The sequence below is a fragment of the Brassica oleracea genome, chromosome C8 (assembly GCF_000695525.1).
Source record: "Brassica oleracea var. oleracea cultivar TO1000 chromosome C8, BOL, whole genome shotgun sequence".
Lineage (NCBI taxonomy): Eukaryota > Viridiplantae > Streptophyta > Magnoliopsida > Brassicales > Brassicaceae > Brassica > Brassica oleracea.
Genome location: NC_027755.1, coordinates 39,734,572 through 39,747,557, shown reverse-complemented (window position 1 = coordinate 39,747,557; position 12,986 = coordinate 39,734,572). Strand labels below are relative to the sequence as shown.

General features: G+C 37.7%; 3 protein-coding genes, 1 non-coding gene and 1 pseudogene across 9 annotated transcripts; 3 read left to right on the top strand and 2 right to left on the bottom strand.

The window, feature by feature from the left end:
- Positions 1-76: 76 nt before the first annotated feature.
- On the top strand, positions 77-1,781 carry LOC106309825. 3 transcript variants are annotated; one of them, XM_013746960.1, is made up of 3 exons: positions 77-158; positions 600-712; positions 1,195-1,781. In XM_013746960.1, the coding sequence occupies exons 2-3, from the start codon at positions 605-607 to the stop codon at positions 1,645-1,647; spliced, it is 561 nt and encodes a 186-aa protein (XP_013602414.1). In that variant the 5' UTR covers positions 77-158; positions 600-604; the 3' UTR covers positions 1,648-1,781. The 3 variants fall into 3 exon arrangements, with proteins under 3 accessions (XP_013602414.1, XP_013602415.1, XP_013602413.1); XM_013746961.1 differs by having other exon boundaries at positions 77-165; XM_013746959.1 differs by lacking the exon at positions 77-158 and having other exon boundaries at positions 497-712.
- Positions 1,782-2,835: 1,054 nt separating this feature from the next.
- Positions 2,836-7,003, top strand: LOC106308260 (protein BONZAI 3). Of its 3 annotated transcripts, XM_013745408.1 has the most exons (17): positions 2,836-3,104; positions 3,531-3,602; positions 3,901-3,948; positions 4,074-4,222; positions 4,314-4,362; positions 4,444-4,500; positions 4,625-4,804; positions 4,885-5,019; positions 5,103-5,164; positions 5,244-5,340; positions 5,428-5,542; positions 5,626-5,702; positions 5,836-5,973; positions 6,121-6,285; positions 6,364-6,477; positions 6,571-6,667; positions 6,745-7,003. In XM_013745408.1, exons 1-17 carry the CDS (start codon positions 2,949-2,951, stop codon positions 6,849-6,851), a joined length of 1,818 nt encoding a protein of 605 aa, XP_013600862.1. In that variant the 5' UTR covers positions 2,836-2,948; the 3' UTR covers positions 6,852-7,003. The 3 variants fall into 3 exon arrangements, with proteins under 3 accessions (XP_013600862.1, XP_013600863.1, XP_013600861.1); XM_013745409.1 differs by lacking the exon at positions 3,531-3,602; XM_013745407.1 differs by lacking the exon at positions 3,531-3,602 and having other exon boundaries at positions 4,314-4,500.
- A 311-nt stretch (positions 7,004-7,314) lies between these two features.
- Positions 7,315-7,387, bottom strand: TRNAA-UGC. The gene has a single exon. It is a non-coding gene; the product is annotated as a tRNA-Ala (tRNA).
- Positions 7,388-7,541: 154 nt separating this feature from the next.
- LOC106308262 lies at positions 7,542-8,005 on the bottom strand (annotated as a pseudogene).
- An 831-nt stretch (positions 8,006-8,836) lies between these two features.
- Positions 8,837-12,951, top strand: LOC106307777. 2 transcript variants are annotated; one of them, XM_013744828.1, is made up of 17 exons: positions 8,837-8,945; positions 9,072-9,134; positions 9,209-9,281; positions 9,399-9,464; positions 9,595-9,660; positions 9,732-9,814; positions 9,903-9,954; positions 10,037-10,111; positions 10,273-10,340; positions 10,437-10,485; positions 10,561-10,645; positions 10,737-10,832; positions 10,916-10,967; positions 11,052-11,103; positions 11,275-11,391; positions 11,474-12,091; positions 12,166-12,951. In XM_013744828.1, the coding sequence occupies exons 1-17, from the start codon at positions 8,923-8,925 to the stop codon at positions 12,703-12,705; spliced, it is 2,178 nt and encodes a 725-aa protein (XP_013600282.1). In that variant the 5' UTR covers positions 8,837-8,922; the 3' UTR covers positions 12,706-12,951. The 2 variants fall into 2 exon arrangements, with proteins under 2 accessions (XP_013600282.1, XP_013600281.1); XM_013744827.1 differs by having other exon boundaries at positions 10,561-10,657.
- Positions 12,952-12,986: the final 35 nt, after the last annotated feature.

Here is a 12,986-nt window from a genome sequence, read left to right as displayed (position 1 = left end):
ATTAGCTGATTCGGTTGGGGTTCTAATTAATGTACTAAACCAGAGAAAACCAGGTGTTTTTAGGTTTTCAGTTGCGACTTCTCTCCTCCTCCTCCTTTCTCCGAGTGTCTCCTCTGCAGAATCGAACAGTCGTGCCACTGTCCATCGATTTTTTTCAGGTCGCCGGTTCGTGACTTTCACTTTTCTCTACTAATTTCAGTTTGTAATTTGATCGATTATAGTGGTTTTGTGTGCGTTATTGTGTATTATCTTCTCCAAATTTGAGCTTCCAGATACTGCGTGCATTGCAGATGATTTGAATTTGAATATTTCTATGTAGAAATGTTATGATTATCTCATACGATTGCTTCATCCTTTGCATTTTACATAGCTGTAAATTTGATATCTTGCTTGAAATTTAGAAATGACAAATCTTGTAATCTTTTGAATTGTTATTGAGACTTTGAGAGAAGTTAAGTTTGCTTAGTTCTCTGCTACTACTCAGTGTGTTGGGATGTCAGTAATGAAGCTTGTTCTGAACACGAGCAGAGGAACGCATACGTTTCTGACAGAAGCTAGTTTCTATGTGTCTGAACAACTCCACTTGATGTGCACTGCAGATATAATGATGTTGAAGCAAGTGGTTGGCATTGGTAAAGCAATTTATGGAAGTAACAGAGCAAAGCTTAGACCTTTCTTGTGCCAAACCAGTTGTGGATTTCACAATGGACGGGTACGCCACCTTCCTTCCTCTTTGATTGATTACTTAATCAAGTAGTTTGTTTGTTTGTTTTTACTAGAATTACTAGATGAAGTAGTCAGATGTGTACAGCCTTGTCCAAATCCTTAGTGACCCACAGTTTGATTGATATCTCATAGCTAGATCTGCTTGGAACTGTTTCTCAAATTTGTTGTTGATGTTTTTGTCAAATCCTATGTTAAACCACTCACTTTAGCTTCTTCATTGCTGTTTTGCTAGATAAAGGTTTGCAAGATGAGTTATTTAACGAGTATGTAGTTCATAAATTGTAATTGACTGCATTGTTCTACCTCTCGTTACTGTGTTGGTCTTTGTTAGTTTGGCAATTTAGGCTAATATGCCAATGGCTAAATGGATTTTAATGAAATTTTGTTTAGTCGCTAAGTTTCAGCTGTGATTTGAATATTTATTAGTATCGGGTCTCTGTTAAAGCTTTTTCCCTATTTTTTTGACAGACGGTTCTTGCGCCGAGAAGTTTCTTCGGCGTAGAAGACTACGTGGACGACGACACAAGCCGACCATACACATACCAAAAGGAGAAAAAATCGAAAAACCCAGACAAACACGTCTCCTTTAAGCAACGCACCGTCGCGTACATGGAGCCCTTCACGCTCGACGTCTTCATCTCAAAACGTTTCGTCTCGGCATCCCTCACCCACCGCGTCACGTGCAAGCAAGTCGCGGTCGCGGGAACGAACTCAAAGGACGTGAAGGCGGTTTTGAGGTCGAGATGCGATATCCCTGCGTGCATGTCCATAGGGAGGATCTTGTCCGAGCGTGCGAAAGAGGCTGATGTGTACACAGCTTCTTACACGCCAAGAGACCAAGACAAGTTCGAAGGGAAGATCAGAGCTGTTGTTCAGTCTCTTATTGATAACGGGATCGATGTCAAAATCTATCTGGATTAAGATTACGAAACGTAATGGTTGAGTCATGTAGACGCAAGCGAGTCATTGTTCATTTCTTGGACAATTTCGTTTCAAATTATAGCCGTAGTAGCGTAATGAAATAAGAGTTCTTATGAAGACCAACTTTTCTGGTATTAGACCAACTCGAAATTGAATCCGCGTTTCCCTTTTTAGCAACTTCCGATAAAAAAAAAAGTTTCCTTTCTTGGAAAGTCTCTATCTGGCCTGTGTTTCTTGGAAAGTCATATATGGTCAAAAGTAGAGAAACCCAAACCGAATCTGATCCGAAAAAATAAATGTGAACCGATCTAAATCCGACATAAATACCGAGTAGATCTTATTTTATTATATTTGAGGTTATGAGTATTATCTGAACTGAATTTGAACCTAGATGGATATCTGATATAATCCAGAACATTCAAAATCCAAAAAAATAATTTGTACCAAAGATTTGATCTCAATTCCTAATATGTATCCAAAATATACCGAACATTTAAAATAATTATCTATTACACGAAGTTTAATGGTTGAAGGTGGCGGTTGAAGCTCGAAGTTTTTAGATTTTTTTTTTTCATTCAATAATGTTTTTCATTTCATGATAACTTGGTTTTCGTTTCTATCAATAACAATATTACTTTTCGTTTGATTTTAAATGATCACGTTTGAATGTTCCTTTCTTATTTTTGAATTGACTTTACTTATGTTTTGGTTACAAAATAGGTACAAATCAAGTATTTTAAAGCCAAAGAACCGATTTTACTTATACAAATCATGTCCATTTAAACTGAAGAACCGATTGGACCATGAACCCGAAAGTACATCGGATTGTACCGGTTTTTGAAGATTTAGTAACCCGGATCTGAATCCGATAGAACCCGAACCAAACCCGAACTGAAATTTCATATAATTCGAATAAAGATGATTTTGATAAATCCAAAAACGAGATCCGATTGGATAAAATCAAAATCTCAGTTTGGGACTCCGAATGCCCATCCTTAGTCAAAACAAATTCCAAAAAAAATTCTTTTTGGTAAATTACCTGAAATTTTCTCTCACTTTTTTTTTTAAAACTATTTGTTGTAAACTTTTTGATTTATCTACTTGTCGTTTAAATTTAATAAAATATATCTGATTCTATTAGAAGTCTGTAACGCGTATACGTATATAATATCTCTATATAAAGGAAGAAGTGCATTGATTGATTGAATAATAATCGGATCGGCTGAAAATTTTGAAATTGGGATTCTAGGGTAAATTTTGAAATCGAATCTGCTAGGGTTTATCATCATCATCTAAAGAGAATGGGGAACTGTTTAACTGGAGATGTGGCTGGGGGCAAACAAGCCATCGGAGGGGTCCAGCAGAGGCCCACATCCACCAACAATGCGGGGCAAAACGACGCCGTCGATTTCTTCTTCAGATCTCGTGGTCAATATCCTCTCTTCTCACAGATTGAGGTATCGTCTTTATCAACCATCCTAGGGTTTTTCTTTTTGTCTTGTCGCTTACTCCTCTCTCTTGTGTGATTTATAAATTGTTCACAGTTGTTTAAAGTCAAACCAAGCTCTCAAATTGTGATTAGAATATTGCTAAATTGAATAAAAAACAATCCTCGATTTATGGTTGAGATCATCTTAAGACATATTCAATTTTAATCTGTGTTTTTTTTTTTTTGCTAGTGGGTTGTGTGGATAAGATATTCTAACTTGATGTCTTGTATTTTTTATATTGGAGCCAACCATTGACTTCTTGAGTCTTTAGTCTTTATCCATGCGTTTTCTCTGTTGTGTTTTTTACTCTCTCTCTTATGGTGGTGGGGTTTAGATTATAGAATATTATTATGCGGAGAAGAGTATTAACATGGGCTTATTGTTTGTTCGTAGAAACTCATGTTACTTATCATTTGGTTTCCTGAGAAAAGTATCCACCCACACACACGCTGCTGTGACTTTGAAGTATGTGTATTTTTCGATCTCTGTTTGTAAATTGCAATGAAACAGTACACAACAAAGTCTTTTACTAAACCATTTAATATCTAATAGGAAAAAAAAAACATCAATTTGCTGCACCACCCTTGTCCTTTCAGATTGGTTCTTGTTGTTGTCTCTTCTTGATGGTTTTTTGCAATGAATGATGCAATATGATATTTTGCTTATTGTTGTTTCTTTTGCATCTTCGTATTCATGGTACATTATTCATTCCTTTGGTACCTTTGAGTTGTGTTTTAACAGTATGCAATTTGCGTTTCTGCAGTTGTCTTTGTCGGCTTCAGACTTGATTGACCGTGACATCACATCTAAGGTATATATGCTCCCTGACCATTTATTAATCAATTTTTTTTAATACAGAATCTCTTGTTTCCATGCGCTTCACTAAGCATTTAAGAAGTGGTTTTTGTAATCTCATGAGATTTCTGTTTGCCGTAGAGTGACCCAATGGCTGTCATGTATTTGAGGAAGAAGGATGGGAAGCTTGAGGAAATTGGCCGCACTGAAGTCATACTCAATAGCTTGAATCCAAACTGGATTGAGAAGATAACAGTATCTTTTCAGTTCGAAACTGTTCAGACATTAGTGTAAGCTACTCTGAACAATTGTTTTATGATCACTTACTCACATGGTTTAACCACTTTAATACAATCTTACATGAATCTTTTTTCTTTTCAGTTTTCACGTGTTTGACGTTGATACCAGATATCACAATGTGCCAGTGAAGGTAATAGAGTTCATCAATTGCTTTTTGATTATGAACGTTAACACCTCAATTATTGTATCAACATATTTTAAACCTCTGCAGACGTTAAAGCTGAAGGAGCAGGATTACTTGGGAGAAGCCACATGTGTTCTATCCGAGGTAAATCAATTTAGTGATTGCAGTTTTGTTGTTGTTTGGTCATTCACTTCCGCTACTGCCTTTATGTGTACATCATTTCACATTTATTTTTTTTGTCTGATTCTATTCTTTTTCTCATCACCAGGTTATGACCAAACCCAACCGGTCCATGACATTAAACCTTCACGGTAATTTCGGGGCTGGTGTGAGTAGAAAGTTGGGAACACTCTCCGTCCAAGCCGAAGAGACCATTGCTTCCAAAACCGTCGTCGAGATGAATCTTCGCTCTGTCAATTTGGATAACAAGGACTTGTTCTCTAAGAGTGTAAGTGCAAACCAATAACATTCTAGCTTGTATTGTTGTTCCATTACGATACTAAGTTTTGTTTTATTTCCTCTTTCCAGGATCCGTTTTTAAGAATCTCAAGGTTGGTTGAGAACAGTATAGTAGTTCCGGTATGTCGGACTGAGGTGGTTGACAACAACCTCAACCCAATTTGGAAGCCTGTATGCTTGACTATGCAACAATTTGGAAGCAAAGTAAGCTAATAGTCTTAATTGTGTTTCAGTCATATTTTTTGGATAATCATTATGTTAATTTTTTATTTATTTTATCTATGCAGGATACCCCATTGCTTATCGAGTGTTTAGATTTCAATACCAGTGGGAATCATGAGCTTATTGGGTAAGCTTCAACCTTCTTCTCTGCTACATAGAGACTTATTGTTACTTGAAAAATGTACTGATCCTACTGATCCTGGCAGGAGGACAGAGAAATCAGTAGCAGAATTAGAGAGACTTTGTCAACAAAGAGAGGCTATAAACTTTGTGTATCCATCTACAAGTCACGGTCGCAACAAGGTGCGTTACTCCTATCATTTTATGTAATATCTTAAAAGCAGTTATTTACATCAATTTTGCTTAAAAAAAATTGTTGTGATTCTGTAGGTTCTGAAAGGACAGCTCATTGTGGATCGTTTTGTGGAGAAAGTTCAATACAGCTTTCTTGACTACATCTCCAGCGGATTTGAACTTAATTTCATGGTTGCAGTTGACTTCACTGGTGATGCATCTTTTTATTCTTTATATGTATATTTTATCATCCAAAAAAAACTTGGATTTTAAGATTTGATGATTTTTTTACAGCTTCAAATGGTGATCCTCGTACTCCAAGTTCTTTGCACTACAATGATCCATCAGGCAGATTAAACTCTTATCAGAAGGTACAATTTCTCGGAACCAGATTTATGTTAGTCTATGTTTATTTGAGTACTAAGACCATCAAGTTGCTGCTTTCGATGTAGTAATATCTCATTAATGTTTCTCTCTCTATGTGATTTCTTTGATCCACCGCAGGCTATAGTGGAAGTAGGAGAGGTCATCCAGTTTTATGATTCCGATAGGCGTTTTCCTGCTTGGGGTTTTGGAGGAAGAACAGCGGATGGTCACGTGTCACATGCTTTTAACTTGAATGGAGCTTCATATGGCGATGAGGTAACTTACGAGACAAGAACTAATTATATTCGGGATGGTGTTTATTATTACAAAATTGATAAGAAGGGAATGCCTGCTAATAAATTGCATTCTCGAAACTATATTGTAAAAGTGTCACTGAGCTTTGTATTCTTTTTTCCATCACAGGTTGTTGGAGTTGAAGGAATCATGTCAGCTTATTCAAGTGCCCTTGCAAATGTTGCTCTAGCGGGACCAACTCTGTTCAGCCACGTGGTCGACAAGGCTGCTCATATTGCTTCACAGTCGCTCTCACAAAACAGTCCCAAGTACTTTGTTCTCCTAATCATTACGGTAGTCGACTGAAAACACTAATACAAAACTGGTGGATTGTACCTTTTGATCTCAAAAATGATTGGTTGCTTGAAACAGGATGGAGTCTTGACAGACATGGCTGGTACAATAGATGCATTGGTGAGAGCTTCTGATCTCCCATTGTCAGTTCTCATCGTGGGTGTGGGAAACACAGACTTCACACAGATGGAGGTATATTTGTTTGTTTTGTTTTACTTAAATTTTTTTTATCTTTGTTCTATTCTAGTTAAATATAACTTGGCCTTGGTATATTTTGTTGTTTAGATTCTTGATGCTGACAAAGGTCGCCGGTTAGAGAGTTCTACTGGTCGAGTAGCCACACGAGACATTGTTCAGTTTGTGCCTATGAAAGATGTCCACAGTGAGTAATTACATATATTTACGTAATGATTTGCATGTTAGTCGGCGTATGTGTTGAATTGAGTTTGGTGGGTGCAGGTGGACAAGTGTCGGTGGTGCAAGCACTTCTAGAAGAACTTCCCGGCCAGTTTCTGAGTTATGTCCGTTGCAGAAATATTAATCCGGTCGGCGCTCCTGCGATTTGAGCTTAACCAGTAGCCTCTCTTTAGATTTCATCTTCTATTTTCGCATTTAATTGTCACTTTGGGTTGGAAAAACAAATTTGGATTTGCTAGGAAAATGTAGATACTTGGAATTTATATAATTGCCTTCAACAAAATTTCATAACGATTTCGTTAACTTGGTTAAGTTTGCTTGATTTACAAGTATATAATGTCTTGTGTTACCGAGCGTATATGCAAACTTAGATCAACCTTAACCCAAACAATTAAAACATCATTTCCTTGTGTATTGAAAAACGTTAAATCACGACATAACACAATGCATGCAAATCTCCAATGCCCGAGGAATGTATGATGTGGAAGGATGTGCGCTAATATCTCCTCTGTTCAGTAGTAGTTTTGAATACATGTTTAAAAAATTAGCCAATAAACCAAGAGTAATGGATGGAATACATGTTTAAAAAATTAGCCAATAAACCAAGAGTAATGGAGATGCAGGGTATCGAACCCTGTACCTCTCGCATGCAAAGCGAGCGCTCTACCATTTGAGCTACATCCCCATATTGATTAACTAACATCTTTTGTCATTATTGAAACAGATATTGAATCAAAAATTCAAAACAATTGTTCCATAACAATAGGTGCATGCAAACAAAGCAGATAATATTTATTACAAGGAAGGAACAAAAACGACGGGAGAAAATGAAAATGAACTCAGAACTCTTGAGAAGCAGAACCAACATCTCCTTTGTTCTTTCCAACCTTGGCAGGCAAAAGGTTGGGAAGAATGTGTGGCAAAACTCCACCACTAGCTATCGTAACAGATCCCAGAAGATTACTCAGCTCCTCATCGTTCCTCACCGCAAGCTGAATGTGTCTCGGTATAATACGAGTCTTCTTGTTATGCCTTGCTGCGTTTCCAGCTACCTCCAACACCTGCCCAATCTAATCAGTACAGGAGTGTTTATAAAACAAACAGACTAGGCTCGAAAACATATGTACCTCGGCGGCGAGGAACCAACACGGTCGGCGTATTTACCTGCCTTGAGGAACCTGGCGATTCTTCCCACGGGGAACTGAAGACCGGCCTTTGACGAGCGTGAGACGACTGACTTGGTTGCCTTTCCCTTCCCTTTTCCACCTTTGCTCGTGCCGCTTGCTGCTGCGCCTTTACTCATCTTCTCTTTCGAAATTTCGCAGAACTCGAAGTGAAAAAGTAAAGACTGAGAAGTGAGATAGATGTTAGACTGTTGAGTGACTTGAGGGGGTTTTAGCCTTTGCCTTAATATAGGCGGGAAATATTTAGTCTGACTGATTGGTTAAAGCATCACGCGTAATGCCAGCCTGCCACTTCATCTAGCCCTTGAAAGCAGATATACGGAAAATTGGACTAGTAATTATTGTATTTATTATTAACTTAAATAGCAACTTTCGAATCTCTTAAAATTTAAAATGGAAATTAAATTTAGTGATAAATTATTTAATGAATAATTATCAGATATCAACTAATTATTGAGAAATTGGGAAATTATTATAACTTCCTCAATAATTACAATCATTTGTTCGATAATACATAATTTTATCTGATTTTTTAAAAACACCCATTTATATGTATCTTTCCCAGTGACATATGTTTATAGAATGATACAAATTTATATATCTTCTGTTTCAGTTTGATTGTTGCTGTAGACTAAAATTTTCATTTCAAAATAATTTTCGTTTTATAGTTTAAATGTAACATTTATTAATAATATTCTCCAATTTTTTTTTTATTAGTTGAAATATGACTAAGTGTACAGGAATCATTAATTTAATGACAAAAGAAAGCTGACAATAATATATAAAATCAGAAGTTTAAAGCCCATAATGAGTGTGTTAATAAAGAAAAAAAAGGCCCATAATGAGATAATATAAAACATTGAGAAGTAGGCCGCAAGGGTCATTTATAATAAATTATAAAAACAAAAAGAAGTGAGCTGCAAACTATAAAAGACTACAAGTTACTGCTTACCGGCTGTATTGTGTCAGATTTTGGATAAATTCTTAAGACTTGTCGGAGAAGACTGAAGAAGAATCAATCGTCAAAGATTCATCAATGGTGATTCCTCCGAGTTCTAGGTCTTCTCTCTTCTCTCATACTATCTGTCTCGTTTTTTGACTTTTGATTTGTTTTCATTTTGTTTAATAGTTTCTATTAAAGAAAGAGTTTACAAACATTCTCAAATTTTTTTTAATTACGTTTAGGTTAAACAATCGGATTGAGGTAGACAGCAAGGAGTTTCACGCTTACTGCTTCTCTCTCGCTAAGTAATAAATCTCTCTCACTTTTGAATCTGCATTTCGTTAGAGACCCTAAAGGTTTGAACTTTCGTGGATTGCAGTCGAATCGATGATGCTATTGGGAAGGATGAAGTTCCTGCAGACGCTCAAGACCTGGCTATAACCCTCGATCACGTTCGTATTCTCTGTATTTTGAATGTTGTTTTCTCATAAAGTTTCAGTCTTTGAATGTAAAGTTTCGATTTTTAAAGTTGATTCTTCTTCCTTTGGGTCGTGTTGTATGGTGCGCAGGTGTGTCAACATAGATGTAATGCTCAAACGAGGGCAGTGATAATGACGCTGATGATCTCAGTCAAGGTAAAAAAAGATTCTTGCTTTTATTTTTAATGCTCTTACAAATTTTACTGATTTAGATGTATTACTTGGGTCCTGTTTGGGTAGTTTTTTTTTGTATATAATAATGCTGTGCTTATGTTTCTCGCAACAGACTGCTTGTCGGCTTGGATGGTTCCCGCAGAGAGAGTCTCAACACCTTTTGGGTCTCGTGGACTCGGTATGTGTTAGTTCCAGATGAAATGAATATTCAGGATTCTTTTAGATAGTGTTGTTTTTCTTCTTGTACAGATGTTGGAGGGTTTCACTAGTTCTGAAGACGTTGCCTCTAGTGTCGATAGTCCCATCAGTCTAATTCCACAGGTCATGGAGAGGTAATAATAGTCTTGTGTGTTCATCTACTTGATCACTAAGATTGAACCGTTGGTTTTGTTTTGAATCTTCTCCTCCTTCTGTATGCAGGTTCTATCCGTTTTTGAAGCTGGGGCATATTCTTGTTTCTTCTGAGGCCACGGTAAATTTATTTTATTTATTCAGTTCTAAGCACCTTTTGAATGTGTGCTTTAGTCAGCTTTTTTATTTCTCTCTTCTGGCAGGCGGAATCAAACATATTGATGAAGGACTTCCACATTTCAGAGAAGATGCTGCAACATTCTCCCCAAGCGAAAGTAGTACGTATTGTAATTTTATGTGTTTTTATTACTCTGCTGTTATAGGCTTAAGTTTAAGCTTTGGTAGTCATGTCACGTTTCATCATCTTTAGATTTTTGAATCGTTGTTTATGTACCCGCTTAGTTTGGTTTATTGATGGGTATCTTGCTTGCTCTTACAGGGATTATTTGTTTTCCGGACAGAGGACATAAGCAAATCTAGTTGTCTCATACATCCACAGGAAGTCAGGTGAGTTTGGATTGCTTCCCCTTTTACCTCCTTAAGCATTTTGGAAGCAGTTTCTGTATGCTAAACTAACATTGGCTTTTATGTGAAAAAATACAGCTTTTTATTGAATGGAAAGGGCGTTGAAAAGAGATATATTGCCTTAATGGTTTGTTTCTCGGATATGTTTTTGAATTTTCGAGAAAGAATCAATGGTTTATTCATCAGTAGTTTTTTTTCTCAGGATTCTGGGCCGCAGTGTCCAACGGATGTTACTTCCCTGCTCAACCTTGGGGCAAATCTTCTGCAAACCGTTGGCTGCTTTGGAGGTTTCTTTTCCAGTTAATATTTTATTTACAATCTTTATTTCACCTCCCCCATTTTCAGTGATGAATTAACAAATACCCATTTGTTGTACAGGTAGTTACTTTATTGTTATTGCCTTACTGGATGACATACCACTCCCTGTGAATCCATCGCTGACAGATTATTCTGAAGTCATTGTATCAAATTCAGGTAATAAAAGAGTTTTTAGTCATATCTGAGAAGTCTTCTCTAGATTAACCATTGTTTCTCTTTTTCAATTTTTTTGTCTCTAGATTGTGACGTAATCGAGGGACCATCAAGGATATCTCTCAGTTGTCCTATCAGGTACCCAAGCTTTATTGTCTTAGTGAAGTTGCTTTCACAGTTACCTTAAACATTTAATGATTTAATCATCAACCATTGTAACAGCCGCACGCGTATCACGCTACCTGTGAAGGGTCGTGTCTGCAAACATCTTCAGGTGAGTATAAGTGATAGTATCATTCTTGTGTTTCCATTGTTTAATAACTATTTCATTGATACATTGCTTTCAAGGCTTTTGTTTGCTTTGCTGATGCTATAACATGTCTTCTTGAAGTCTATTTTGTCAGTAAATACGTTTAAAATGTGATATTGTTACTTTCTGTTGCAGTGTTTTGATTTCTGGAACTATGTGGAAATAAATACGAGGATACCATCATGGCGCTGCCCTCATTGCAATCAGCCTGTCTGCTATACTGACATCCGTTTAGATCAAAGCATGATAAAGGCAAGTAACTTACTACCGCTTGCTTGGTTCTTTATCTTTTCACATCCTAAACCTCATAAACAACCTTGTCTAACATCCACAGATTCTAGAAAAGGTGGGACGTTATGCGACCGATGTGGTTATCTCCGCTGATGGATCATGGAAGGTTTTAACGGAGGACAATAAGAATGTGGAAGCTGTGCCAGAAGCCACTCAGGGAGACCCAAATAGCTTCCAGAAGTTAACGCCATCTGTTTTGGATCTTACCAGCGATGAGAATGAAAAGGAAACATCCGGAGGCACTCAGTTCAACGAACATAAGCCTTGTCTTTCCGAGATTCACAACACACACACGCCTGTGATGGGTTATCCTATACTCAACCAGTCTTCTGCTTCAATCCACTCGCTGCCACAGTTACCACAAACTTTTAATGTTTTTGATGGTCAGCAACGGTTCACCAACTTTCCGCAAGTAGTAAACAGACAAGACTCAGCAGCAAGAGAAGCCTCATATCCGCAAGATAGATTAGCTACTAATACAACTTGCTTTCACATACCAATGCCTACTGCTCAGTCTTCTCAGTTTCAAGGGTCACATGTTACTCCCCTTGGACATTCTCTAGGAAGAGCCTCTGGATATAACCACATCTATGATAATGGCATAACTCAAACTCAGTTAGCACACATGCCTCCTCCTTTGCATCACCAATATGCAATGCAGGTTTGTGTTCCTATCTTTAATCTCTCCTATACATAACAGACTCTGAATATTATTATGTTCTCATCTGTTAACAGAACCAGAGGCTTCACACAAGGAGGTCCAGGAGCCCGTCCCCTGCGCAGGAAAGACCGATCCCATCTGGCATTACACATCACCAGAGGTTATTTGCCAACTATGGAGGGACCTCTTACCAGAGACTCATGCAAAGACCTGTTCAAAGATTGAATCCTGTTGTCGCAGGGCAACAGTTCCCATCGCGTGAACTCACGAATATGAACAGAATGCGAGGCAGCCTAACTCCCGGTTCCACGGGGTATGAACACATGATCATTCAACCTACCAGGCCGGTTCATGCACCAGCTCAAACACTTTCTCAGCCTCAACCAGCGGCTTACAATTATATCCCGGCGCAGGCGCAGGCGCAAGTTCAAACACTTCCTCCGCTGCAACCAACATCTTACCATAGTATGGCCGATGAAATTCAAGCATTTTTGGCTCATCCAAGCTATCCAAACGGCAACACTGGAACGCAGGCTAGGACCGGTTCATTGCCTGTGGAGGAAGGTGTTGGGCCAACAGGGTTGCTTTGGTCAATGCCTCCTGAGGCATGGTGATGATCTGATGGCTTAGAGACTCAGCACATGGTTGGTAGCAATAGTATGAATCCCACTAACAGGAAAGTAGTATTATCATATAAGTCCATTTTTTTGTACTAACCGGTTTAGATTTCCGGTTTGTATATGGGGATCTAAGGGTATTCTTGAGATGTACTCAATGTGAAAAAAAAAAACATTAGGGTTCTTTTGATCCTTCTAAAAGGTTTTATATTTGGGGCATATAACTTAAAAACATTTTAATGATTGAGAAGTTTGTATGAAAAAAGAAAGAAAGGTAG

Coding starts and splice junctions, on each gene's coding strand:
- LOC106308260 (XM_013745407.1), top strand. CDS start 2,949: ATGGGGAACTGTTTAACTGGAGATGTGGCTGGGGGCAAACAAGCCATC. Junction 4,223..4,313: donor GAAACTGTTCAGACATTAGT/GTAAGCTACTCT, acceptor TTTTCTTTTCAG/TTTTCACGTGTTTGACGTTG. Junction 6,478..6,570: donor CAGACTTCACACAGATGGAG/GTATATTTGTTT, acceptor TTTGTTGTTTAG/ATTCTTGATGCTGACAAAGG.
- LOC106307777 (XM_013744827.1), top strand. CDS start 8,923: ATGGTGATTCCTCCGAGTTCTAG. Junction 10,112..10,272: donor ATTCTCCCCAAGCGAAAGTA/GTACGTATTGTA, acceptor TTGCTCTTACAG/GGATTATTTGTTTTCCGGAC. Junction 11,392..11,473: donor TAGATCAAAGCATGATAAAG/GCAAGTAACTTA, acceptor TAACATCCACAG/ATTCTAGAAAAGGTGGGACG.
- LOC106309825 (XM_013746959.1), top strand. CDS start 503: ATGAAGCTTGTTCTGAACACGAGCAGAGGAACGCATACGTTTCTGACA. Junction 713..1,194: donor GTGGATTTCACAATGGACGG/GTACGCCACCTT, acceptor TTTTTTTGACAG/ACGGTTCTTGCGCCGAGAAG.